Source organism: Streptopelia decaocto, assembly GCF_964273445.1.
Source record: "Streptopelia decaocto genome assembly, chromosome: Z".
NCBI classification, from domain to species: domain Eukaryota; kingdom Metazoa; phylum Chordata; class Aves; order Columbiformes; family Columbidae; genus Streptopelia; species Streptopelia decaocto.
Window position 1 is genome coordinate 10,990,429 of NC_138657.1, and position 27,415 is coordinate 11,017,843.

Here is a 27,415-nt window from a genome sequence, read left to right on the forward strand (position 1 = left end):
CCCCTAAGAGTTCGTATGCAAGAGAAAAGAAAATTAATCTTGAGTAGGAATCGTCAGCCACTGGAATGAAGAGCCTAAGCCTGGCATATTGCAAATATTTGGATTTCTGTCTGCTATTGTATAAGCTTTTCTATAAAATGGAAGAACAGGATGAAAAAATATAATACAACCCCCTTCCACAAGACCTTCCTGACCTTTTCCAGCCAGATCTTGTAAAATAACCGCCTGACTGGCCTGTTTTACAAATGCCCCCTGAAGTGATTTGGGTGTAGGCATGCGATGTGTTACTGGTAGAGCCAGGAATAGCAAATCCTGACTCACTGTTAGCTACTGTAATCATACTAAATACATTTTTTGTCACAGTCTAATAACATTAGAACAAGAGTTTGACTCCTATTTTAGTAGTGACACAACAGACAAGAGCTATTGTATTCTCTGTGTGGAACAGTGCAGAAACAACTGCTTAGCTCTGGAGGGACAAAAGGGTGTATTTGAGGTCGTGCTTCGACCAAGACCTGTCCCTAAATCTATCCCTGCCATCCAGGCAGTGAAGTTGGAATGTTCCTGTGTCCCAGTACTCCTTATTTGTTATAGGGCCCCTTGGTGAGAATGTGGGGGATGCTGATGTGATATAATGGTTTGACAGAGTTCATGTAATGGAGGAAGCTTTTGTTGATTTTTTTTTTTTGATTTACTGAAACAGTTCTCGAAGTGCTTTAATGTAGCAGTCCCACTACTCTGTGAAACAGACAGTTATCAGAAAAGTAAAGATAAATTCTGGCTTTATGCACAGGGTCTTGCCATCCAACTCTGCACTGTTTTGCAGAGGAGTTGGACTCTCTTTTGGGTTCCTGCGATGCTTTTCTGGTGATTAGTTAAAGTATGAAGTACAGCTAGCTTGACATGTCCTCGCCTTGGTCTTTCGCCTCTTGAGTCTTTCATTAAAAGAAAGGTGTGTGTTTTACATGATACTCAGCTACACAAACACGCATTGCTGAGGGGTCTGTGCTGATGTGCTGTGCACAGTATCTATGGATGCCAGGGGGAGCTAATTCTTTATCTTGTGTAATGACAAGGAGAAGAACATGCTTAAATGAACCAAAAGGAAATTTATTTGATAAAGAGATGGATTAACAGTGAACTAGTTACCCAAGTACAGCCAAGCAATGAGTTCACTTCTGTGATTTTAATTGGAGAAAAAAAAAAAGGAGGAAGGAATAGAAAAAACTTTAATGGAAGGAAAACAATAAGCTGTTTATTTATGTACTTGATCTTTTCTGTGTCTTTCTCTCAGTTGTTCCCTTTGGCAATCAACGGGGTACAGATGAGGAAGAAGGGGCATGTTGGGGTTTGCAGTTGGCTTGAGAGATTGCAAGATCAGCGCTGAAGTAACAAGACTTAAAAATAGCTCTGACCCTTTTATGGCCAGTGTTGCAGGATTTGGAAGTTCATAAAGCACAAGCTGGAGCCTTGCTCTTGATGTGACTTTCTTGTAGAATCTGTACACATTAGCTGTGTTTTGAAATCCATTCCTTTCCTTTTTGCGTGAGGTGTGGTCGTAATTGCTGAAACCTGTATTCCTCCTTGTAGTCTTAAATGGAGACTGGAAAGAACCAGAAGTGAAACACGCATTCCCTCACAGATAGGTAACTATATTGCCATGGTAACCTGGGGATTTCAAAATCCAAGTACACCGTGTCTGTTGACACAAATTGGACACTGCTGCTGGAAACAGGGATACAAAGGCACATATATGTACTGTGTTCCTGCCTCTTTGGTTCTTTGACATACAGTGAAAGGGGATATCTTTTCATATGGAATGCCTATTGTTAAGTTCTCCATATTTATGTTCATCCTCTTGTAAACACCTATTTTTTATTTTCCCAAGAAAATGCCGCAAAAAATGAAATATTTTGTGAAAACACTGCACAGCAGCATGGAAATAAGTTGCTATTATGCCAAAACACATGAATATCTGTTAGAAATATTGTATGGGCTTAATTGTATATATTTTAAGAATAAAACCACCCAGTGTTTTTCTACTCTTGCAGTTCATTCTTGGTTGTGTGGGGGGTTTGTTGGTTGGTTGTTTTTTGTTTGTTTTGGTTCTGTTTTTTAATCTGTAGTAAAACGTTGACTGTCATAGCTGTGGCACACATATGATGTTTCTGTGACTGCTTATTAAACGAGACTTGATTTCTGAGGTGCTTTTTAATGTGGTGGGCGAGTCTGACAGGGACTGTTTGGGTTGTTCCTTCCAGCCCCCTCTGGCAGAGCAAGGGGCTCTGCAGTGGGCAGATCTGGAAGGCTCTGGGTGGTTCATCTCTGTGTGCCCCGTGCTCTTCCAGAGCTTCTGACCTGCAGGTTTGTTCTTGGAGCCATTTTTTGTAGAGCCCTGCACACCCTGGGCACAGGGTTTTCATTTGTTCCCAGTGAAGGCTCCTTCCTTTCCTGCTTTCTCCCTTTCACTTTGACTTTCTTACCACTGTAAGTAAAATAATGTTTTTTTGGTTTTTTTTGGTTTTTTTTAATTGTGGATTGTTGTGCATTTTTCTTTTGTAAATTCTCTGGACTGCATTAAAAGTTGGTCCTTTTGCCTCTGACAGCCTGTTCTCCCCCCAGCCCCACATTTACCAGAGCTGACCTGCAGTAGATTGACTATGGAAGTAATTCTATAAACATATATAACTAGCTAATTGTCACCATTTATTGTAGGCCAATAGCAGATGGCATTAACACCCTACCCGCCGCCAACCCAAGGAAAGGGAAGAAGAGGGCAAAGGAAGAGAGACTCACCAGCTGGAAAATTAAACCAGCTCTGCTAAATAATGGGCAGGGTCCTCATCATAAGCCAGCCAGGGATGAAGAGAGAGACCCTTGTGATCCCCCAGTTTTAAACTAAGTATGATGTGTATGGCATGGAGTACCTCGTTGGTCAATTCGGGTTTACTCAGCCCGCTGTGCGTTTGGTGCGACCCACTTACTCCATGTAGCTTCAGTTGCAAGATGAGTAGAAGGAACCTTCCCCTTGAACGTCCAGCCTAGTACTGGCAATCAGGGCCCCAGGAGGAACTGTGCCTCAGTACCAGCCACTTTTAAAGCAGCTCAAACTCCATATGCTGCCAATATCTCTTTTTCAGCTGGAGTATAGTTGGCCTCAGAGCCTTTGTATCCTGGACTCCAAAACCCCAGGGGTTCACCTCGAGTCTCACCTGGTGTGTTTTGCAGAGGCTCCAGGTAGGACCATTGTCCCTGGCTGCAGTGCAGAGCACATTTTTAATATCCTGTTCTGCCTGGACTGGCCCTAAGGCTACTGCATTTACAGGCTCTTGTTTACTTTGTTCAAAGGCTTGTCATTGTTCAGGGCCCCATTGAAAATAATTCTTCTTTTGGGTCACTGGATAGAGAGGGTGCACAATCTGGCTGTAATCTGGAATATGCTTTCTTCAGAAAGTCACAGTGCCCAAGAAGGCTGTGTTTCCTTTTTGTTAGGTGGTAGAGACAGAGCCGTTGTTTTATTAAGCATGTCTGTCGGCATCTGGTGATGCCCCTCTTCCTGTTTAATTCATAAAAATTGGATCTCTCATGCAGGTCCCTTGACCTTACCTCTCTTTATAACAAAACCAGCTTTCAAAAGAATTTGAATTATTCTCTCACGTTTCTTGAAGACTTCCGCTGCTGTGTCACTGCATACAATGATTGTCATCAATGTATTGCAGGTGTCCTGGAGCTTTACTTTGTTCCAGTGCAGTCTGGATCAGTCCATGGCAGATGGTAGGGCTGTGTTTCCACCCCTGGGGCAGTTGATTCCAGGTGTACTGGATGCCCCTCCAGCTAAAGGCAAACTGTGGCCTGCTTTCTGCTGCCAAAGGAATTGAGAAAAACACGTTAGCAATGTCAATTGTGGCAAACCACTGAGCTGCCTTTGACTCCAGTTCATATTTCAGTTCTAGCATTACCAGTACAACAGTACTTAAAGACGGTGTACCTTCATTTAGGCCATGACAACCAGTCAATCTCCATTCTCCATTAGGCTTTGGCACTGGTTGCATAGAACTGTTGAAGGGTGATCGAGTCTTACTGATCACTCCTTGATTCTCTAGTTGTTGGATCAATTTATTAATGGGGATCAGGGAATCTCGGTTGGTGCGATACTGTCATCTGTGCACTGTTATGGTAGCAATTGGCACCTCTTGTTCTTACACCTTAAACAGTCCTACAACAGAAGGGTCTTCTGAGAGACCAGGCAAAGTAGACAGCTGTTAAATGTCTTCAGTCTCTACAGCTACTATATACCAAAGGCCCATCGATATCCTTTTGGGTCCTTAAAATACCCTCTGTTGAGGTAGCCTGTGCCAGGGTTACACAGAGCATCTGGGCCAGTCACAACAGGGTGCCTTTCCCATTCGTTCCTGGTTAGGCTGGCTTCGGTTTCTAATTCAGTCCCCAGTCACTCCAGAAATACTGGTGGATTCTGCCCCTTTATGATCTGATGGCATCAGGGTACACTGTGCGCTGGTGTGTACCAGTGCTTTATATTCATGTGGTTCTGACATACCAGGCTGTCAAATCCACACAGCCCAATAACTCAGTTGTCCCTCTCTTCCAGCTGGCTGATGGTGTTTATGTGTGTCTGGTAGGCAGAGGTAGGAATCCCACCTACTCTGGCTGGAGAGCTGCCCACTGGAGACGGGAGCAGATGTTCTCTTGGGAGTTTTGTTTTTTAACTCCAGGTGAGCAGCAGGTTTTCCATCCTAGTCCCTCGTATCTTCCCCCTGTCACACAGGAAAAACAGAAGTCACCTCGTGGCGTGTCCTGTTCTTTCAAGCCGATCCTGCAGGAGAATGTCTTCTCCTAGTGGCTGCGACTTGGACCTTTGCAGGTGAAGAGCAGGATCCGTTCTTCATCTTGTACAATTTGCCACACAGTTTTTCCACAGCTGAGACACAGGCCTGTCGGGGGGGAAGAGTGACTGTTCATACCGCTGCAGTTTGTTAGCCACGTTGCCCACATTTAATGGCTTTTCACCCACTCGCTAGGTGAATATTGCCAATGTGTGGGCATATGTTGATGGTTTGCTCTGTACAAATGTCCACGTAATAGTTTGGGTACATGGCATTCCATCAGGATCTACCGTGTCTGTGGGTTGCTGTGAATTATCTCTTGCACAGCCAGCTCTCTCAGATTCTTAATACCTTTTGCCATGGTGGTCCATTTGTCTGGACATATTATCATCCTTCAGTAGATACCTGTTGTTCACTGCTGACATGGTTCACCTCCAGATGCTTTCAGTCTTGGTCTTCTTCCCAACTGCCTTATCAATGCCACCTTCTCTGGCCAGGGATCCCAACAGCTTGGCTTCTCTGCCCTGTATGTCCATACTGTCAGTCCTGCTATTCCAGCATCTAATCAGACAGATGGCAAGTGGCTCACCTTCATGAGGACTGAAATCTTTCTCCATATCTCACAGCTTCTCCAGGGATGAGGAGCTGATGGTTACCTTTGGTTCTGATCCTTCCACCCCTAGTGGCTCTGCTTCAGAAGTACCTTTTGGGCACTCCATCTGCACCTCCCTTCACTGTGCAAACTGTTTTTCTTGTGTATTTCTTGCTGGTTATAGGGGCAGCTGGCTGCATCTTGCTGAAGCTTCAGGAGTCCCAGCACCTATCACAGGAGTTAGTGCAGCTCTAGTCCTCCTAAATAGTTTTATCATCAGCAAGGACTGACACACATTCCAGAGACCCAGTAATGCCAACAAGCTTTGCTCGGTTTCCTGGGGACATACAAACTTATCAGAAGCATCTGTAATCTGCCCTAATGAAAAAGGCATGGTGTAGTTGGATAGCTCTTTCAAAGTCTGGCTCTTCCAACTGGAAAACAAAAGGTGCAATTTTCTTTAATTTCTGCTGAAGGGTTCCTGAAATATATACTCCTGAAGCATGAGAATAATGAATATATATACACTGTCAGCTTAAATATGACTACACAGAGCAATGCTAAGTAACCCAACACCAAAGCGATTACTTTAAGCTGACTTCTGGAGGTGATAAACTGCACATAAACACTAAAAAGAGGTATACACCTCAAAAAAGGCATTATCGAACCCGACCAAGTGAGCAAATAACACAAGATTTGTAACAGCATCATTCAAATCGATATAATAACTGCAATCTGCTTTAACATTGCTAAATGGTCTGTGGAGCACACAGATCTGTCATTATCTCACCCATTCATAACATTCAAAGAAAAAGTTGATACTTTCTGGACTGAGCTTTCCCAGATCTCCCACCAGAGGCAGGATTTGAGCTCATATTGCTCAGCCATAGGGTCCCATACTCTCCTGGTTATACTACCTGGGAAGCTGCTTTGTCGGAGTCCCTCTAAGCCCCTCACTCTCCCCGCATTGGGCACCGATAAATCTGTCGCTATTTATTGCAGGGCAACAATAAAGTGTGCAGATGCTCTCAATTAATCCGTGCCCTTCCTGCTAGGGAAAGGGAAAAGAGACTTACAAGTTGGAAAATTAAAATAGCTTTATTAATTAAATGCTAATAATGAGAGAGATAATGCGAAATATGCAAAAATATTGAATTTCCCCCAGTGTCATGCCAGTGGCTGCAGGGCAGACACTAGGAAACCCTGGACTGGACTCTCCAGGAAACAGGAATGGGATTCAGGAATGCCCAGACTGGAACTTGGATCAGGATTGCAGGCAGGCAGAAGCCAGCCATGGATGAAGAGAGTGAGACCCTCATGGCCCCCCCAGTTTTAAACTAAGTATAATTTGGATGGCATGGAGTATCTTGTTCAATTTGGGTCACTGTTCTGTCTGCCTCCCCCCATGAGTGCATCCCATCACTTGTGGGACATTAAGAGTTCTATCAGCGACCTTGGCTTCCTTAACAAAAAAGTATAAACCTGGGCCTTTTCTGCATACCCTTCCTACTGTTAGCTGGATAATACTGTAAACAGCAGGTGTGATCAGCTCTGGAATGGACACTGAAAAATGTGCAGCCAACTTCAGGAAAATGCACTTACTTGGAAGAACTTAGCTGAAAGAAAAAAATCACTAAAAGATAATTGGTCTTGTTCTAAACAAAACTGGGGCACTAATACAAAAGGTGCTATGGGTGGGAACAAATACCAGGGAAATATTACAGTCCCAAATTTGAGGTGAGAGTTTAATGTGAGATTAAGGAAAGAGAAGCCTTTGTAAAATCTCAGATCTCTTAAGTATTGGCTTTTTAGATGAGAATAAAGCTATACTTTATTAAATGTCATCCCTCCATTTCTTGCTTCTTCAGTGCTTCCAGAAAACTTCAAAAATGATATTTAACTGTATTAGTTGACTTTTGGAAAGAAAAATTACTGGAATTGTGCATGAACTGCATTTTAAGTTCAGTGTTGGCTAGCAAAGGTAAAGACTGAGATGCCTAAAACTTTCTAATTAAAATTCAGTATTCTTACTGTCAAGTTGTGATAAGATTGCTGTAGTGGTTTATTTCAGCTGCTAAGGCTTATTGAAAACTGTCGTGTAATCTTTTTTTCTATGGTATGTAGCAAAGGAAGTTAGACCTCTTGTTTTGCCGGTTTTAACAATCCCATAATCTAGTGGTCCTCCGCTGAAATTACAGCTGTGCAGTTTTACAGTCAGCATTAGGGGCTGCAAAACTAGATGGAGAAGAGTTGGGCTTCACTCTTTGAAGTCTGTGAAGTGCACGATGTGGGAAGTTGATATGGGTTGGGAGCAAACCCTTTGTGGCCCTTGCTGGCTGATGCACAGCGGTCTGGCGGCTGGCGCAGGCTGGACGGGGGCCAGGTGGAGGCTGTAGAAGACACGAGGCACAGAGGGAAGGGAGTTTGCCCCATCGCCAACACGTCTGCAACACACAGGGAGGTAGGACACGGTGTCCGAGTCCCAGATGTTCCGTCCCCAGCTCCTCTCCTGGACCACTTCTTTTTTTGTAGCTAGTACAGTTGTTGTTAGGATTTAGTTTGAGAACAATAAAATAGCACTCTGGAACAGAATTAATATTTTTCTTCAAGTAACTTTCCAGTGTTTGAGTTGTAACTGTTCTCTTAGCCATTGTCCGGGACACCAAGGTCTTTCTGGGCTCTGTCTGAAGGTGTGAGTCACCTAAGAAGGAGGACATGGATGGGACAGACCTAGACCAACATCCAGGCTGATAAGTGAGAATATTCCATGCCATCAGTGTTGTGCTTCTAACGAGAGTTGGGCTTTCTGTCTCATTAGACCCATTCCAGTTCTGGTCTGTTTTCGGTTGAGCTACATTCAGGAGTTCCGTTTGTTTGTTTGTTTTCCCTGTTCTGCAGTTTTGCAGTTGCCTCTGGGCCTTTCTGCCTTTTTGGCATTTTTTTGTCTCTCTGGGATCAGATGTTGGCGACCAGGGTGCTCTCTTCCTGGGAATAGCTGCTCAGAGCGGATGGAATTTGTGAGGAATTGCATTGAGTATATTTTAGTTTATATTTTATAGTAGTAGTATATTAGTATTGTTTTTTAATTTTATTAAACTGTGTTTATCTCAGTCCATGAGTTTCTCACTTCCCTTTCGATTCTTTCCCATACTTGGGGTACGGGGAAGTGAACAATCATCTATTGTGGTTGTGATTGCTAGCTCAGGTTAAACCACGACAGCAAGGATACCTGATGGCAATATCAGGACTTAACAGACTAAGCAGCAGAGAGATTGGAAAAGTGATAAACATATCTCACAGGCAGTGCAAACAAGGGGGTAGTTTTGGGGGTTTTTTCTCCTAATCTCTAGTATCATTATAATTCTGGTTGTGCAACTTGTAACAACAGAATAATGGAAGAAGCTGGAAATGGGAGAGGCGTTTGCAATTCAGTATGTTGCTGCAGTTCCTGTGGGCACGTGCAAAATGTTTTTTTTGCCTTTTGCCTATAATAGTCCAGTGGCTACAACAAGTGACTTTACAAATAAGTTTGCTTATGTTTCCATACACTTGAGACTAATCTGTTGCCATCTGAAGGAGTGTGTTGTTGGGGAGGTTCCTGACTTGCTTGAAGATGGTGGGTGTGCAGTGATCTCCTGGTCGAATGGGAAAGATTGGATGATTTCATTCTATTTTGGAGTTATTTCAGCTGCTTGATGTGGCCTAAACAGTCTCCTCCTGCTGGTGGCATCATGGAGACACCATGGACGTCCTTGGAGGAGGAGGTCATTCAGGGAGGGCCGCGCATGACATGTAAAGGAAAGTGAAGAGAGAAATAAATTGTTAGGATTTAGAAAAAAAAAAAAAAAGGGGATATGAGATAAATATCCTGAGGTCATTTACCAGCTGACAGCCTGATAATGTGAAATCTATCTGAAACAAGAAATTTACTCAAGTCAGTTTTTATTGTAGGTGCTGCAGAATTTTGGCTTGTAATTTCCCTGACAGTAACATTTCATAGTCCTCTGTGTTTTCAGCTGCCTGTCATATTTACTCAGCAGAAAATAAAATTTTGGAAGCAGTACATTTATGTTTAATCTACAGCTGGCAGAGGAGGGATGACTCTCTGAGGAGTCTTAGTGCAGGGATAGCACAGATTTAAAAAATCAGACAGTAAAGGCTTCTGCAGCTACGTCATGATAGATGTGCTAGCTAGAGCTGTATTTTTATTTGAACATCCTTTTTGTTCACCTAGATTCCATCTATATCTGTTCATCTCAGTTTTCACCTCTGCTCTGTACCAGTGCTTGTCTCTTTTTTGCCTCTCTAGTCCTTTACTGCTGCTCAGTGATCCTCTTCAGCTGAAAGAGGGCTGTCCTGGGTTGCCCTTTAATCTCAGCCTGCAACAGGTCACCTTAGATTAGCCTTTTGGGGGAACGGTTTCCTCCTTGTAGGATGTCTCAAGACCTGTAGGCCATTCAAAACCCCTGTGTCTCCTTGCTGCCTGCAGATCTGGTCTGCAGTGCTGCGGTGTGAAGAGACGCTCCTGGTCCTGTGCACCAGCACTCTTCTCGATCCGGCCATCTGGAATGCTGCTGTGCCAGGGAGGGTTTGCTTTGCTTCTGGTTGAGTTGTTGGGAAAGCTGTGCTGGCACTTAAAAACAGGAACTCTTCCGTTCTTTCTATAAAGGCGGATGGTCCTCAGCACTTGCACTTGAGCTGCTGACAGAGATTTTGGTCTCATCTGTTTCCTTGAAATGATCTGCTAGCTCACTGAGAAAACATGTTTATTGCTCCACCTTCCTTCTCTTGATCTTGTCAGAGTTGCAACTTCCACCTTTTTGCAATATTTTTGTTTCTGTCTTCCTGGGTTTGTAGAGGAGACCTGCTGGCTGGGGGAAGGTGAATTCGTTGCAACACTCCAGCGGCTTCATTGAGTGATAATAGGAGCTTTGTGTTTTAAGTTGCAGCAATATTTCCTGTGTTTCACACTTATTCCTATTGATAATGCTGTCTATTGGACAGAAGGTCAACAAGTTGTAACATATCAATAACTGGTTCAGTCAACGTTTGTACAGCTTTGTAAAGATTTTCTTTAAGACCTAAGTGGCTTAACAAGAAAGTTGTGGACAGAACAGTTTAGCCTGTGTCGAGATGTCCTATGAATACTCCTGTGAGTGATCAATTTACCCTGGAACAGTAGTCTCAAGCTTGCAAAGAACTTCGTTTTCACTTTTTAGTTTGTTTCTTGTGCTCTCAGGTGTGCAGGCTGTTTATTTATTCGCAACTGCCATGGTGTGGCTTGCCCCAAGCCTATAATTTGTGCTTTGCTTATACTTCTTCCTTTCTGCAATGCTATAATAACTGTAATTAGTCTTGGGTTCTGTTGTGTGTGTTTGGTGTATTTGTTCTGTTGACACAAGGTCTGTAACAGTAAGGTCCCTGTGCATGATGAGAACCGTAGATTTAATAAGAATAATAACAAGAATTGGCCAGATCTTTTTGCCCTGGGATTAATTAGTGGTGACAGAGAACATTATGATCTGAAGGTCTATCACAGCAAGCATGTTTTTGAAAGTTGGCAGCCCTCACACCTTTGCTGTCAAACCAGAAAGGGCAGGGAGTGACTCAGAGATCCTAACCTTCCATTTCACCTTTGGTGATGTTCTAGCTTCTGAAACACAATGTGAAAGCAAAGGAAATCTTAATTGTTTCTGCCTTTGATAGGAGTGATCTCCGTGTAACTGTTGAGGGCTGGTGCTGGAAGCCATTAGATGGAAATACTTTAGGAACTGCGTGCAGCATTTCTTACAAGCCCATTAGGGGGTGCTCAGAAAAAGTTGTTTTCTTGCTGAAGCAATTTTAAGTTTCAACCAGTTTCACTCTCTCCCCCTCCCCCCTTTTTTTTAACTGCAGATCAACTTGAACGTGTGTTCTTGCGTCTTGGCCATGCAGAAACAGACGAGCAGTTACAGAACATTATTTCCAAATTCCTACCCCCTGTTCTCCTCAAGCTGTCCAGCACACAGGAAGGAGTTCGTAAAAAGGTAAGGGTGCGATTTACAGGAATGGGAGAAGGAAATACCCTTTATGTACTGTGATTTACTGTACTTGGATGTTCTCTGTGGAGAAGTTTACTCTTTGAGGAAAAGTTATCATAAGCCTGATACAGAGTGGCTTTATTACAACTATTAGGGCTTAAAGAAAACAGTCATTGCTTGTGTCAGCAAGATCTTTTGCAGGTGTGTGGAGGCTGCATTTGTTTCCCCCTGAGGCCAGCTAGCTGTGAGTTAGCCCGACATCGAGACTTTCTGCCACAGAGGCAGTTGCTGTGGCTTCCAGGTTAGGGCTGTTGTGCACCCGCCTGACTTAAGGCACGTGTGAAGCAGGCTTGCTTCAGTGTATGAAAGACCATGGAGACGTATACTCATTGATGTCATTCACTTGTCTGATAACAGGAATGGCAGCAAGGACCAAACAATTTTGATTGTGGAATTTGATACTTACCTGAAGGAATTCAGTTCCTTGGCACACAATGCAGCTTTATCACAGAATTAATTCAGGTAGATATTAAATTCCATCTCCAAAACTGTTTGGTCCTTGCCTGGTTACAGGCATAGGAGCAAAGTCCAAACAGTTTTGGAGATGGAATTTAATATGTACTTGGGGAATTCAGTTCCTTGTATTAGGTTATAGGATAAAAGCTTAACTGCACACCCACGTAGGAACACAGAGACACAACAGCAAGTGCAGAAACCTGTGTAACTCCCTGCTTATACCTTCTCAATACATTTATTCTGAAAAGGTAGTCCCTCTTGAGGCCACAGTTTGACAGATTAGTTAAGTTCAGCTCTAGAATGTCTTCTACCAAGTTGGCTACCTACCAGTGTCATGCAAAGAACGAATCCAGGGTAAATTCATGGTGCTGGTTCAGATGTGCTGCAAGAAGTACTGATGCACTGACAGCATTTGTGCCAAACCGGGTACTGTGTTGCTTTATGCAGCCCACGTGAAGCCAGCAAAAACAGAAGAAGTGGTCATACTCGGATGGGCAGGTGTTTGCCTGATTCCGGTCTGATGAGTACCACTGAATGAAATCCTTACTGCGCTGATTTGGTATTAATGATTAGAGAAGCAGGACATGAGCGAAACCCTTACATATACCCAGATCCAGCTGTGTCTTTTTTCACCAGCCACCATGGGTCATTTGAACTGGTTCCTCAAACCCTGTTGTAGTCACATGTTTCTCTTCCTTCACAATAAAGTGTGTACAGACAGATTTTTCCTCTCTAAAATAACAGGAATTAGTGACTACTGTTACATTGATTTTGCAGCAGCAAAATCTGATAGCTGTCAGCATTGCTTAGTTTGTCAGCTTATTTCTGGTCTAATTTACATGCTTGTGGTCAATCTCAGGATTATATCTGGACATTACTTTGTTTGATACCTTGTCATAGAGTAGATGCAAAGATGTCTTAGCTCATATGCTGCTCAGCAAGCATAAGGTTCTGCATTTTCTGTGACCAGCTTTAGTAACAGCAATTTATCTGTTTTTCACCATACTATGATCACGGTAATGTGTGGGAACAGCAGGACACGCGGTTCCAGCTACCTGGATGATAAAGGGAGATAAATACTAACATGACCATCCAAATGTATAGTACTAACATGATTAAATCACAGCGATTAGTGAAAACATAAAGGGCCTTGGGCAGTTTATAAAGAAGTATGTTTTTTATGAGTGTAAAGTGTGATAGCCCATGCCAGTGAGTATGATATCTCGGGTTGGAACACCACTGCCGTATGTAGGATGTGTGAATGTTGGGCCTGTGTGTTTGGAATAACATTTTTTGCAAAAAACATCCTGTTTAGCCTCTTAGTCAAGGCCCATATCGGTAAAGCTATAAATTGAGAAAGGCTAATTAAAGAAGGCTCAGCTTGACTCAGTTCTGCCGGGCTCTGCTCTCACTGTTAACATCTCTGCATCTCCATATGGGTTGTTCTCATCATTGCAGTAGTGAGCCATCAGAAGCACAGGACAGCATGCCCACCCTGGCTTTTTGACTTCAATTGCTTGAAGTTGACATGCCTCTAGGAGTGGCTTTGTCTGGTTTTATTGGAGCTAAGCTGACTCCATTTAATGTCACATATTTTTGGGCCACCTTCCTTGAGAATCTGATAGGGTTTGTGGGCTGGATGCAGATGTGCAGTGTGGTTTCTCAAAACCCGTTGTTCCAGAGTGGAGATTGTAGTTTTTGAAGTTATTCTGTTCAGTTATGATGCCTCATTTAGCGGATTTACAAATGACACTTTGCTGCTGCTATGCCAAGAAACTGCTTTGTGGGATTGTACAGTCATGGAATAACTCAGCTTGGAGGGGACCTCAGGAGGTCTCCAGACCAACTTCTTGCTTAAAACATTAAAACAGGGTCCATTATAAGTTCAGGCCATGGTGCTGAAGGTTTTAATGAGATGGGTCTTGAAAAACCTTGAAAGATAGAGACTGCACAAACCCTCTGGGCTACTGCTGCACTAGAGAGTCATCGTCATGAGAAAGTACTACTCTGCCCCTTTCTTGTTTCAGGGCACTCTGTCCCCTGCTCTACAGCCACATGACAGAGCTCCAATGCAGGTTTCCAAACCAGGCTCTGTTTAGAGGGATGATAGCCAACTGTATAGAAAGAACTGGTCATCCTCAGTAGTCATTTCTTCCTGACGTTTCTGCTGGTGGAGGTTATTGATGGTGGCATGGTTTGGGACTTCTTACGTGTTTGTCTTAACAGTGACCTCAGATACGTCAGAGTGATTTCAAGGTAATACAATCAATGATGACTGGTGTTTTTTCAGAGATTAGATAATCAGGAGGCTCAGGCTTGATCTGTTTATAGTAGGCCTGCCTAGTGGACTGAGGATGACATATGGAGTCCAAAGTAGTAAAATAAAAGGTGGTTCTTATAAGTTTTTTCTTTTCTTCCTATCAGGTCATGGAGCTGCTGGTTCATCTGAATAAGCGCATCAAAAGTCGTCCAAAAATTCAGCTTCCAGTAGAGACTTTGCTAGTTCAATATCAAGATCCTTCTGCAGTGTCTTTTGTCACTGTAAGTGTCTGTTCTTCCAAGAATAGTTGCTGATTTACTTGTAGCACGCAAAATATTTGTTAAAGCTTCTGTGTTTAGCTCTTCTAGGAAGTATGTTGTTGTCATGAGGTTGATGTTTTAAGATATTTTTTTAAACTAAACTTTATAGTCTAGTGTAGGTGAAACTTAGTTTCATAAAACAACTACACAATTGACTCTGTTCAAATTATTAATAATTACTCTTGATATTTCATGAATGCATGAATAGTCATTGCTTGTTTTGTAGTGGGTCTGTTCATTGTTACAAGATCCAGCAGACAGCCACCTATGCTGATCCTGATACATGCAGAATCAGGCTCTTAAAACATTGTGCAGGATCGGAGTCTCAATTAAAACGTGAATATTTCTCTGAACATATGAAAACTTGTATTTTTATGTTGTTTTAGAGTCAGGACCTGAGCTGAGCAGGAAAATATTAAAAAATATTTAAAAACCTTTTTTGTAGATAGGGAAAATTCACTAGATGTTTTCATTCAAAGTAGTGTAGAAGTGAAGGTAGTTTAAAAATGTTTTTTTTGTGAAACTCTGAAGAAAATTTTCATTTCAGCTGTGCTAGATATATTGCAAATCACAATCGTGAAAAAAGTGATAAAATCGCAGGGAAACTTGGTGTCCTTCTTATTTGACTATTCAGTCATATGTAGCATAAATGGAAAATGTACCCTCTTATATAAACTGATGGATAAGTATTTAGGCTCTAAATAGCAGTAACATAGAAGCAATCTCAGATTGTCTTTAAGCAAGTGGGATTATCCGCAGTTCACCTTTTGGAGATGACTTAGGGCTTCTAGAGTGCATATGTTCTGTAGAGCAGTAAAAGGACCATCATGTTGGAAGACAAACTTGACATAAACTCTGCTTTTGGCTGGACATGTTAAAAATCTGTTTCCATTCACGTATCTCAGTGATGCATGTTGTTTTGTGCCATGACGCTTCAGAAAATTTTAACAAGTGCCATCTACAAAGAAGTATAATTCCCACTTCAACACTCATTTCAACCAGGTCATTGAACACGTAACTAACTCTTATCTGTGCAGTTCTTGGCTGGACTTCGATCAAGACGATAGGAGCTAGATAGTCCAGTATTCAGTGTTGCTCTGCTGTGCTGCCCTATCACTGGACTCTGTTGGGATTGCATTTGCAGCTTGTTACTATGCTGATGTAGAAACGTATTTTCAAGAGAAACCTTACTTATGACTTTGTATTTAATCACTATTGCTTTCTATTTCATTTCAGAAATAGGTAAGATAGAAAATTACATTTGCTTTCCTTGAAGCTGTTGCTTAGGTAAAGATGCTTTTGGTGAAATTGGCAGTGAATAAGAGAAGATAGAAAGGGGTTTTTGCATTGTTGTTTTCCTTCTTTCAAAGTGAAAGCTCAGCAAGATTCAGGGCTTTTCTGAGTAGGTCTTGCTGCACCTCTCCTTCAATAGATGTCAGTCTCATGAGCCTTAGAATTAAAAAATTTGTCTTCCAAAACATATGTTTCCAAGACCTAATTATGTAACACAACATACAAGAAGAGTTTAAAGAACAAATATTTCTTCTGCACTGTTGCAATACTGTGTGCTTTTTCTACTCCTTTAGAATTTTACCATAATTTATGTTAAGATGGGATACCCCCGTCTGCCTGTGGAAAAACAATGTGAATTGGCTCCAACTCTTCTCACTGCAATGGAAGGGAAACCTCAACCACAGCAAGACAGGTATAGCTACTTATCCTTGGAGTTAATTCTGTTGGTGTTGTTTCAGTAAAATACTTTCTGTCACTTGTTAAAAGTTTTTTTTTTTTTCCCTTCGAGATATTGTCATTGCTTAGGATGTTCTTGGCTTGCACAATGTGGATCAGCAATTCAGTAATTTGGGTGATACAAAGAATTCATGTAGTCTAGTGTTGTAATAAGATACAGGATGTGCAGCAGCAGACTCCCTGTATGATAAGAGACCTGTGTTATGATGGATATGCCTGTCCGTATCCCCAATCCATCTTCATCAAATTCTGGTTTACAGCCTAAGACCAGACCTTCAGTAAATATCCACTGTCCAGCAACAGGAACAGCAGTAAATGTGTCAGACTGGCCACTCTGAATTGTGAGATAACCAAAATTCCTACTCATTTGAAACACTAAGTTGTAGTAAATAAAACAAACACTGAAGTTGGGAACTGCTGCATACTAAGAACTTCTAGGTTACTGTTAATTATGAACCATGCTGACACTGGAAAATGGCACTAGAATAATATTTTCATTCACTCTATATCAGTGTGACAGTGTAAACGTAAAATTTGGCTTCTGTTCATGAGATCAGTGTGAAAATACTTGATGGACTTCGCTAGGACCATGGTTTTTCTCTATCCAAAAAGCAAGTACCTGAGTGAAGAGAGCTTTGGGAAATCTGGCTATATTGCTATATAAATATATTTGTCTGTGTGCAGTCTTTGGTGAAGCTGAACAGTGTTTATTGACTTCTGTTCTAGATAGGCTTGGATTTAAAACTTTAAATTTCTTACAGACAAGACCGTCCTAGACTGTATTTTGTGGCACAGTTACCAAACAACAGAAGTCTAGACAAAGGCAGTGACTTTCTCTCTCCAGATGTGTGTGTGTGTGTGCATGCACAGAGATATATATGTTCTATTTTAAGCACAAATTCTAATTTATCTTCTGCCTTCTGTTTTTAAGTATAACAGGTGGCAGAGACCATGGGATTGTGAATCAGTTTAACTTTTTCTAATACTTTTTTTTGCTATTAAGGACCAGGTTTGTTGTTAAAGGTTTCTCTCTTGAATGTTAAGAATAAATGGGTGTTGTTTTTTTTAAAATGGTTGCAGTAAATATAATTGTTTTTCAGCCTAATGCATCTTCTAATACCAACCCTTTTTCACATGAAATACCCTGCTGAACCACTGAAAGCAGCAGCTTCTCCATTTAATCTTGCTGAAAAACCAAAGACTGTACAGCTGCTTTTGGACTTTATGTTGGATGTTCTGCTTATGCCTTATGGGTAAGTAAAGGTTAATACCAGTCTTCTCTAGTATTGATGTGTTTTTTATGTGTGAAACATTACAAACTGCACCCTTGGAAACTCATTTGAAATAAACTGATATTTCCTAGCTCAAATTAAGCCAGTTACATGTTGCAGTAGGATACAAAGCAGGGTTCTAATTCCAAGAACGGGATCACCACCTTCCTTATTTAACAAATGTCTTTTTTCTATTTCAATAGATGTTATGCTATTCAGTCCTTGACCTCTTTTGGGATCAAAGTGAAGTTATGAGACATGTGAGCTATCTATTAAATAACCGAACCTTTAAAATAGAAGCCAGACCAAAATGTGCGCTCACCTTCCTGCATTTGAGTTTTAAGGCTTATTCTGCCAAGGTCATAAGCAGGCATAATCTCTGAAACCTTGTGCTTTCCAGAACTGAACCTTTAATAACAAGATTTGTCTTTCATCTGTCTTCTGATGAAAAATGTTTTAACTGTAATGGCATGTCTATTTGTGAGCACAGTTTCTGAGTGCAAGAATGATTTACAAAGCAACTTGAATTTACTGATCACTGCTTGTTAGGAATCTTCTAGTTTATAAAATCAGTACTTTCTTAAAATCTATTTTCCACTAACTTGTTTAGTGTCCTTGTATTGCTAGGGGAGCTTTTGCTTTGAAAGAAAATATAAGTAATTTTAACAGTAGAACACGTCTTTATTGAACACGCAGTTTATTGATTTCTGTAGGATTTTTCTGAGCACCTAGCTCTTGCTCACCCAAGTGGAATGACTTTTAAAATAGCAAGCATGTGTTTTTCTCCATGTAGCGTTCCTGGAGGCCGTGCTCCCATCAAGTGCTGCAGGGACCACTTCCTCCTCATTTGAGTGTGCAGAGTCTTGCAACTTGTAGTTTAAAATGCCCAGCTGTCCCGTCCCAACAGATGGGATGAGGGATGAGTTAACTCTGAATGTGACACGTGCCCTGACTCAGGTGTGCGTTAACTCTGGGTTAATTCTGCATGGTTATGCAAAGTGAATGACTGACAATCACTCCAGGGGTCCAATTCAGTTATGAGTTTTATTAAAAGCACGTGTTAGAATACTGATTACAGCAAATAGTGGCTTGGCAAAAGTATTTTATGATATCACAGAACTTATCAATACATTAACAGCAAAAGTCCTTCTATGAGCAATGGATTGGCAACCACTAGTAGCTATAATACAAAACTTAACAAGAATCCAACAGCAGAGCTTAAGATTATGTTACTCTTATATGTTCAAAAGGGAAGGAGAGAAGGAGAGTGGTAGAGGAAAACTAAGGTATAAGAGAGAGAGAGAGAGTAAGGTATCACCACTCACAGAAGGAGAGTCAAAGAAACAGGGGTATAGAAGAAAAAAGAGAGAAAGGAGGAAGGAAAAGGTGAGGGATCCAGCCACTCTTGTGGCTCCGCAGCGTGGATGGCGAGACTTGTATGACAACGTATGGCCTCCGGTGTCCCAGTGTGAGGATGCTGGGGTTTGTAGTTCAGGAGCGCAGCATCCTCCGGTGTCTGGTCCAGTTCCCCCAGCGAGGCTGGTGGGCGGAGGGTCCTCAGGGTGGTGGGTTCCCTACCTGCACTGTTTTAGGTGAGCCTTTTTACGGCTGTCCAAGTAGAGGAAAGTCTGGGGGGAAGGGGTGATTGCAAAAGATGGACAAGTCTTGACAAGTCTGTGTTGAAGGGTTTCAGCTTTTCCCCTTTGTGTGCCAAGCTGGGCATATCAGAAGATGGAGGTATGTGCCCTCTGGCACATCCCCCAACTCACGTATCTAGCTGGCCTGGGCTGTGGCTCCTTAGCTTGTCGTTGATATGTAAATCGGAGTTCACCCTATACTGAATGTGTCATTTCCTGCTACAGTGTTTGAGGCTGATTCCTTTTAGCCTTTGACAATCCTGGGGCTGGAAGAACTAGTTCTGCCACAGTGTTTCAGCCATGATCCTTATCAATACACAGCAACAGCGTTCTCCTCTGCTCACAGCTCAGTTTGCCCAGGTTTATGCTGTTATCTTCACCCCCACTCAGCTGCGCCTGTGGGATCAGCAGATTAAGTCCTCGGGGCTTTGCAGTGAGACCTCACTTCCTTTTGAGGTTTTATACTCTGACCAACCACAACAATCTTTAACTACTGAGACCACGGCAGGGGTGAAAGCTTCATTTTCTTTCCAGAAGGTGCTCAGAGGGTGTCTTCAGTTGGCCTGTGGCTCTGGATGTCTGGCTCTAGAAGTCTTGCTCCCTGGGGTGAAACTGCTTGCAGCTGTTTACAGCTAATTTATGGCTGCTAGAACTTGCTCTGTCATTGCGCAGTTGTGAGTTAGCCTTGCTAGTCTGTCTGCAGTAAAACAACCAGAAAACCTAACTGTAGGGCTTAAAACTCATAATCATGTTGAAATATTTAAACATTTTAACTAAAAAGACCTGAGATGAATGTTTATCCTTATTGTTGGGACTGTTTACTTCCTTTTGTTGCCTGTGCACTGAATGTGGAACACATGATGGCTGTCTGGAGCAAAATAATTGTTGTTGGTCTCAGCACTACAGTTTTGACGCCTTCAGGTGTTGACCAGCCTCCGAGGACACATGGAGGGGTGGAGCGGCTTTTGTGAGAGTATGGAGATGTTCACAGGGCAGCTAGACTAGCCAGTTTCCAAAAAGCCTAAAATCTGTTAACTTGAGCCTTATACTTTTGCTTTCCTTCCCCGCCCAGTACTAAAACTGCCATTTTCCAATACTTTTTTTTTTTTTAAATATATATCAAGAATTGTTTCCTGCCACTACATTGTGTTGCATAGGGTTCATTATTTCCGTTGTTAGGTTTATGCTTTTCATAGAAATCACACAAATGTTTTTAAAGCTTTTACTACACATTTCTCAAATGCTGTACTGTCAGAATATTCGCTTCTAATATGAGAGAGATCATTCTTTCTGGTCCATAACCTGATATAACTGTTTTCAGAAATACCAGTGGACCCTTCCCTTTCCTGACTGAGGTTTGTTCTCAAACTGTTATAATGATATTGTTATGGCTTCTGCAGGATATTTTGGGATAGCTGGCAGCTGAGTCTCAACTGAATAAAATTCTGTCCTATGTCAAAGTCATGGGATTAATTAAAGAAGAATATGTAAAGTTGGACAAATTATGCTTACTCCTCTTTTCCAGCATCTAATTCAGCTGGCAGTGTTGATGGGTAAAGCCTCTAATGAAACTCCTTTCCCACCTGCTTAGGTTCGTATTGAATGAATCTCAGAGTCGACAAAACATGCCCTCGGCGCAGGGGTCTTCATCGAGTAGTGCAGGAGGTCCTGGAATCCCTCAGCCGCCTCCAGGGATGAGCTTTTATGCAGCCAAAAGGGTAATTGGAGATAGCCCATGGACACCAGAGCAGCTGGAACAGGTACTTGCGACTGCAGGGCTGGTCCTCAATGAACTGAGGATGGTAACAAGGATGGCTCCAGACAGAGGGAACAGAAGGCCAGAAGGGTTATATGAATCTAACTCTGGCCAGGTCTTCAGTTGCCCTGAGAGAATTTATTGAGGGACTTCACATGATGGAGCTTTGCCATGGTGAGATGGGGTGGGAAGCACCAGCACTGGTTATGATACTGTAAAATCGGCAAAGTAATGGACTCATAAAACGACGTTTTAAGGTTTAAGAGTAGCACTTCTTATTCAGTGCCGGGGCCAGACTGGGGCTGTGCCTCCATAGGTCCGATGGTGACTAGTTGGCTTACATTGACAGAAAAATTACATATTCATTACGATTCTTGGACACCATTAACATATTCCACACCTATTCTAACACAAGCTATCCATTAAGCAATGCTGAGCAACATTTGCATGTTTCTCAGTTACCTGTTTTAAAAGCATATGTCATAAATCTATGTCAATTTTAAGAATAGGTTGTGATTACTAAGTCCAAAGATTCTATGGTTACAGAGTCTACTTATACAAAAGATTCTATGGTTACATGGTTGGTTAATCTTTAAAGATTGCTACCTTAATATTCTCCTAAACTATATGTGTTCTATAATTTCTTAAAAAACAGTCTAATAATTAGATATATAGGTATCAGTTAGGAAGCAATCATGACTGCAGCCTACCCTTGTGTTTTCCTCCTAAAGGTAGTAAGGTTACAAAACTCTCTTGTTGATGGAGCATTCCTTTTTAGTCGGTAAGCAGCAGAGTATCCATAATTGTAGTGTTGATACATATGTTTTCTTGTCAGTAACACTGTGTTTATGTTCCCCACTCTTGAACAGTGTAAGCTGGGGATAGTGAAGTTCATTGAAGCTGAACAAGTGCCGGAACTTGAAGCTGTTATACACCTGATTGTAGCCTCCAGTGATACAAGACACAGTGTGGCCACTGCTGCAGACCTTGAACTGAAGAGCAAACAGAGGTACAAGCTTGAGTGTTTGGAAAAGATGGTGCTTGTACAAAGCTCGCTATTGTAGTGCTCCAGAGAAAGTGAGCTCTGAAAGGAGGAAGGGTGCAGTCCGCCACGTACCTGCGAAGCTGACATATATTCACACAGGGCTGGGAATGGCACGGCTCACAGTCTTGTAGCCAGCATTGCTTGGCTCCAGAGCTGACAGCTTTAGCTGTTTGTTTTCGGTCACCTTTGGTGTTGCTTTTGATCCATTTTCTTACTCCTTGGTTTCCGAATTCTCGTCTGTGGATTTTTGATGGTCAATAAACCCTTAGTAAGTGAGTCACGGCCGGTCAAGTTAACTATATTGTCTTTCCCAGAAAAGTATACTTTCATTTAATTTGCTAAGGGTGTAAAGAGACTGTAATTGCGAAGTGGCCTATGGTCTAGGAAGTTTGGCAGTCACCATTGTCTGCACTATTAAATCTTTTGCACATCTGCAGTCCACCTTTCATCATCTGAAGACAATGCTTCTGTCTTTAGCTTATCAAGAGGCCAGAGTAATTGCTGTTCATACCACTTGCTGAGTTATTGATCTTTCAAGGTGTGCTGGCTTATGTAGTTTTGGAGCAAGAGAGGCCTGCCTTTGAAATGTGTAGGTGGCTCCTGTATTGCTAGAAGTATAGGGCTGTTTAACTTGGAGTCTGATGTGTAATGTGAAACCTCCTCCCTTGAGTCTATTCATGTGCCTCAGTGATGGCAGGGGAGGTGATTCTAGTAAGTGACGACAGCCTGGTTAAGGAAGACAGTCTGTCCTTTGCTGTTTGTCTCATCTTTCCCTTTGTGTTGGTATTCTGCGCCTGGAGAGCAAAACACGTGTGGACAAAATGCGTGTTAATATGCAATGTTAAATGTATTTTGTGATAAATGGATGCTGCTTCACAGCTCACTTGGTCTGGAAATAAGTTGCTTTACTGAAAGAGACGGTTCTGTCTCATCTACTTTTTGAAGCATTCATGCTTAACTTTTTTTTTTGTGGGGTGTTTTTTGGATGTGTGTGTGTGTTCCAAACAGTCTTTAAAATAGCTAGTGTTAGATGCTTATTGTGGGCACACAGGTTTGTCTGAGAGACCAAGATGAAGTAGTCCTAGGATTAAAAATACCCTCTTTTCTGTTGAAATGTCAAAGCATGTTGAAGAACATGGAGAAATTTGTTAACAGGTGACCATTCTGTATTCAGGTGGTAGACTACCATGGTTTATGTGTCTTGTTTCTGTGGGAGAGAAGGGAGCGTGTAGGTTTCTTACAAATTATTTGAAATTATATTGTCAGAATTTGTTGGTGAAATTTGTAATCACTTCACATTCTTAATGCTTATATATTGCATGGATGTGGGGGGTGTGATTAGAAGTCAAATAAGATCTATTAAAACTCTGTTAAGAATATGAATATAATGCAAAATGCTGTAAAACACATATTTTAAACAGTAATCAAGGATCAGAATCATAACATGTTGGTGTTGAATGTGTCTTTTTCTTTAGTTTAATTGACTGGAACAATCCTACTATCATCAACAAAATGTATAAAGTTTATCTTGGGGATATACCACTGAAAACCAAGGAGGTAAGGTTTGCCTTCCGAGTTGCATACGTGCTTAATTTTAGTTGCTGTAATTTTAGTTGCGTTATTGTATTTGGAGAGGGCAAATATGTATTTCTTAAATCTGTTACTTCCTTTGATCTTTGCTTTCACTGAACAGTTTTGCTATTTAGTATTCTTTTTCTTTGTCCCAGTGTGTTCTGATTTGCAGTAGAGGGCAATTTAGCTAACTTAAAAGTATGCTGTCTGAAGATGCACTATATTATTTCAACTTTCTTTCTGACAGGGATCTGTTCTGAAACCAGAAATGAAACGCGAGTCCGTCAGCACCCGTGTTAAATTAAAGATTGTTCCTCATCTTCTGCGATCCAGGCAAGCTGCAGAGATGTTCCCAGCTAACATTCAGGTAGTGCTTATGTTCCTAAGTTGCTCCTAATGAGCTTGGTAATACAGTTCCTCCAGTCCTAAGTGCAGGGAAGGGCTGTTACTGATGACAGTGTTGAAAGAAGAAGGGAAATTAGAAAACCTTTGAAAGTGAGGCCAGACACTCTCTGACTTGCTCTGTATTTCTTTTGGCCAGGTGGTTTATGATGGACTCTTTGGTGCAAACACAAATGCAAAACTGAGAAGCCTGTCCTTGCAGTTTGTGCATCATATTTGTATCATGTAAGTAATTTAGAGTAAGCGCAATGTTTGTCAGCAATTTGCCTAGAATGCTTTCTGTTCTAAATATATAACTAAACTAACAGCAAAGAAAGAGTACTAAAACTCAGAAAGTAGGGTTTTTTCCTTAATCCTGAAGTCTGTGTATGTACTTGCATGCTTAAACACATTAAGCTGTAATTTCTTAGTTTAATAAAACTGAGAAAAAATGATACTGAGACAAAATACTCCTAAGTGATGCAAAAGATAATATTTTGTTTGTTGGTGTCTCTAATTGCAGTTGTCCAGAAAGTAAAATAAAACCATTAGGCCCAATGCTTTTAAATGGACTTACAAAGATGATCAATGAATACAAAGAGGTAAGCTGAGAAGTTCTTTGCTTTAGAGCTATAATTGTTCATACGAATACAAGCAAAAGACAATACCTTTATGTTGGAAACTGATATAAATCTCTTTTTTGGAGATGGCTGAGGGGGATATCAGAGGATACTTTTTAAGCTATTTTGTTAGAAGAAGAGCAAATACTGTAAAAAGCTATGTAGGAAATCTGTTTCGTTTGTTCAACAGCTATGGATAGGTGCTTGGACACTGTTTGCAAAGTCTCAGGGAATAAGAGTGTTGTTAATCTAAAGAGTGAAGCCAGAGTAGCATCTCACTGCGGTTACTCATTACTCTGGAGCACACAGGGGTTGCAGCTCCGGGTGTACAGCCTGTTGTGATTAGCAGCTGTGTACACCTGCTTGTAAAACCTTCCACCCTGTCTGTCCAGGGCTGACATTGCTCTGAGAAGGGTGTTACAAACCAAATTGCAAACGCCAGCAAGGCCTGAAGAGGTCTTTCCAGTGCCACTTCAGAAGGCAGGTTCCCCACGATACTCCTGCATGTATCTTATGAAGGGCTGATGCTGCAGACCTCCTCTTCTGCAGCTTTGATCCTTCTGCTGGTTCATTTGAACTGTTGGATGTGACCTTCTGGCCTGAGTTGGTGTTGAGCACGTGGGCCTCCTCTGCCATTGGGAAGGACATGAAAAAAGGAGTGTTCAGGAGGAAGGAAGCCCATATATGAACGTGCTGTGTTGGTCATCTGCAGGATCTGTTGTGCAAACAGCTTCCTTTGTGTAAAGCTGCTCTTTAGGGCTGGTGGGGAAGGTTTCTGTCCCTTTGCTACTGTTTCATATATTTGCTGATTCTTCTTGGCTGTCTCTCTTGGAATAAAATGTGATTAGCTGAGAACAGAAGGGACATTAATGTTTTGTTAATAAGTGTGATTTCCTGTTTCTTTTGGAAAAACATGCTCCCTCAGTTCCTATGTAATGCTTTTGTTCTCAGATAACAATTATTTTATGTTCCAAGATTCTCTGTCCTTTAAAGCCCAAATGAGCACTTTGAAGATAGGATTTAAAGTAAATGTTTAGTTATAAAAGATATGCCTTTATGTATTTCTAGTTTTGTTGAGTTATATTTATTGTTTTATCATTCAAGGATTCAAAACTGCTGTCAATGGCATATTCAGCGGTTGGAAAGCTCTCCAGGTAACTGAAGCATCATTTAAGCAATGGGACATTAAATAATTTTTCCAGAGTAGTCTAAGCAGCAAGGTTTATGCCACCTGCCAATTTTGCAATTGAGTATACAGTGCAGAGAAAAGCATTCTTCTTGTGACATCCCCAGAGGTGTAAAAAGAAATATGTTTTTAGCTGATAGCTTTTCTGGCAGTGATTAATGGCAGCTCATGAATTATGCACATAATTTAAGAAATGGTTCCACTTTCTGGATTTCCAGAAACAAAAATTTAATGAATGAACGACAAAGACCAGAGGGCATAAAGCTGGTCAAATAGCATGTTCAGTGGTGTGCGGATGGTCTAAGCAGTTGTTCACAGAATATCTTGCTTTCCAAACTTAAGGTGTGGGATGCTGCTCTGTGGTCAAAATGGATAAGATAGAGCAGACTTCATGTGCTGGCTCTGTTTTGTTTGACAGTTAAAACGTGAGATGAGGGGACGACCAATAAAATGTAATGTAAAGCATTACAATTTATAAACCAAACCAAAACTAAACCAAACTTACTTTGTTAATCGAAATATGTTGTTTCAGCCGGATGCCTCAGCTCTTTACCAAGGATATAGCACTGCTACAGCAGTTTTTTGAAGCTTTATGTAAGGTGGGTGCTGACGGGTCTTTGGGAAATCATTACTGTTTTGTGCTGGTTTTGCTTTATTCTTGTCCCTGCATGCTGTAGAGTGACAACTCTTGGTTTTGTGCTGCAGGAGGATCCTGATACTAGACTTGCCGTTCAGGAGGCCTTATCTTTGATGGTTGGAGCATACAGTAGCTTGGAAGGAGCCCAGCGTACCCTGATGGAAGCTCTTGTAGCTTCTTGTTTAATAAAGGTATTTTCAGTGGAGTTAGAATTAATTAATTACCTTAACTAATTAATTAATTAAATACCTTAAGAAAAGAGCTGTTAATTGTTTTTGTGTTTCTTGACACTTCCTGTTGTATACTTTTGGAACAGGTCCCCCTTTTCTTACTGGCCTATCTGAGAGAATAGGGTTTTGTATGCTCAGATAAAGTATTTTTAATATGGTACAGTGGCTGCAAGAAGGGTAAAAATGCAACTTTCTATTCGTGTTGTGTTTTGGAAAGAAAAGCCATTGGGATTACACTGTATGTTTCTCATAGTCTCCTCCTAATAAAACTTTTGAGAAGTAGATGCTTTGGGGACACTATCTTGTGAAATGCTTTGTGAAAGCAAGACTTCGGTAGAAAGGATCATTCACTGCTAAGTGGGGATTTCAGCCCACTGGGTGATTTCTAACATTATAAGTCACCTGGGAACCCCCACAGGAGCTCAGCCTTGAAACACTAATTCAGAGGAAAACACACTTCACTGACTCTCTTACTTTACTGAGTATCTTGTCTGTGCTCAGAATTCCCCAGAGGTCTGGGTGTTCAGAAAGAGTGGGTTTGTGTTTGCACGTGTACTCAGAGTGACTGTGGAGGTAGACGTGTTTCTAGTGCTTGCAATAGACTTGTAATAGACTATTTTCATGCTGATGACTCTTGCCTGGGTGCTTGAGCAATCCAGATCTCCAGGCAATACCATTTTGAGACTGAACCCAGCAGGGAGAATGACCACCCAAAGCTAATGTTTCTTTTCTACCTCTGGCTGTGCAACTCCTAAGAACAGCTCTGTTTTATGTGGATA

The 27,415-nt window shown here is 41.5% G+C and overlaps 1 protein-coding gene across 3 annotated transcripts in view; it reads left to right on the top strand.

Moving 5' to 3' along the window:
* The window catches only part of ECPAS (Ecm29 proteasome adaptor and scaffold), a 72,314-nt gene that overhangs the window by 3,019 nt on the left and 41,880 nt on the right, over positions 1-27,415 (top strand). For 2 of the 3 annotated variants that reach the window (XM_082074459.1, XM_082074458.1), the window contains exons 2-14: positions 11,332-11,462; positions 14,397-14,513; positions 16,139-16,257; positions 17,402-17,554; positions 20,801-20,969; positions 21,835-21,974; positions 23,486-23,567; positions 23,830-23,949; positions 24,124-24,209; positions 24,487-24,565; positions 25,688-25,737; positions 26,302-26,368; positions 26,475-26,597. In XM_082074459.1, coding sequence (XP_081930585.1) covers positions 11,332-11,462; positions 14,397-14,513; positions 16,139-16,257; positions 17,402-17,554; positions 20,801-20,969; positions 21,835-21,974; positions 23,486-23,567; positions 23,830-23,949; positions 24,124-24,209; positions 24,487-24,565; positions 25,688-25,737; positions 26,302-26,368; positions 26,475-26,597 — 1,436 coding nt within the window. Of the gene's footprint in view, positions 1-11,331; positions 11,463-14,396; positions 14,514-16,138; positions 16,258-17,401; positions 17,555-20,800; positions 20,970-21,834; positions 21,975-23,485; positions 23,568-23,829; positions 23,950-24,123; positions 24,210-24,486; positions 24,566-25,687; positions 25,738-26,301; positions 26,369-26,474; positions 26,598-27,415 lie in introns of those variants that run through there. The other variant, XM_082074460.1, reaches the window with a different exon arrangement.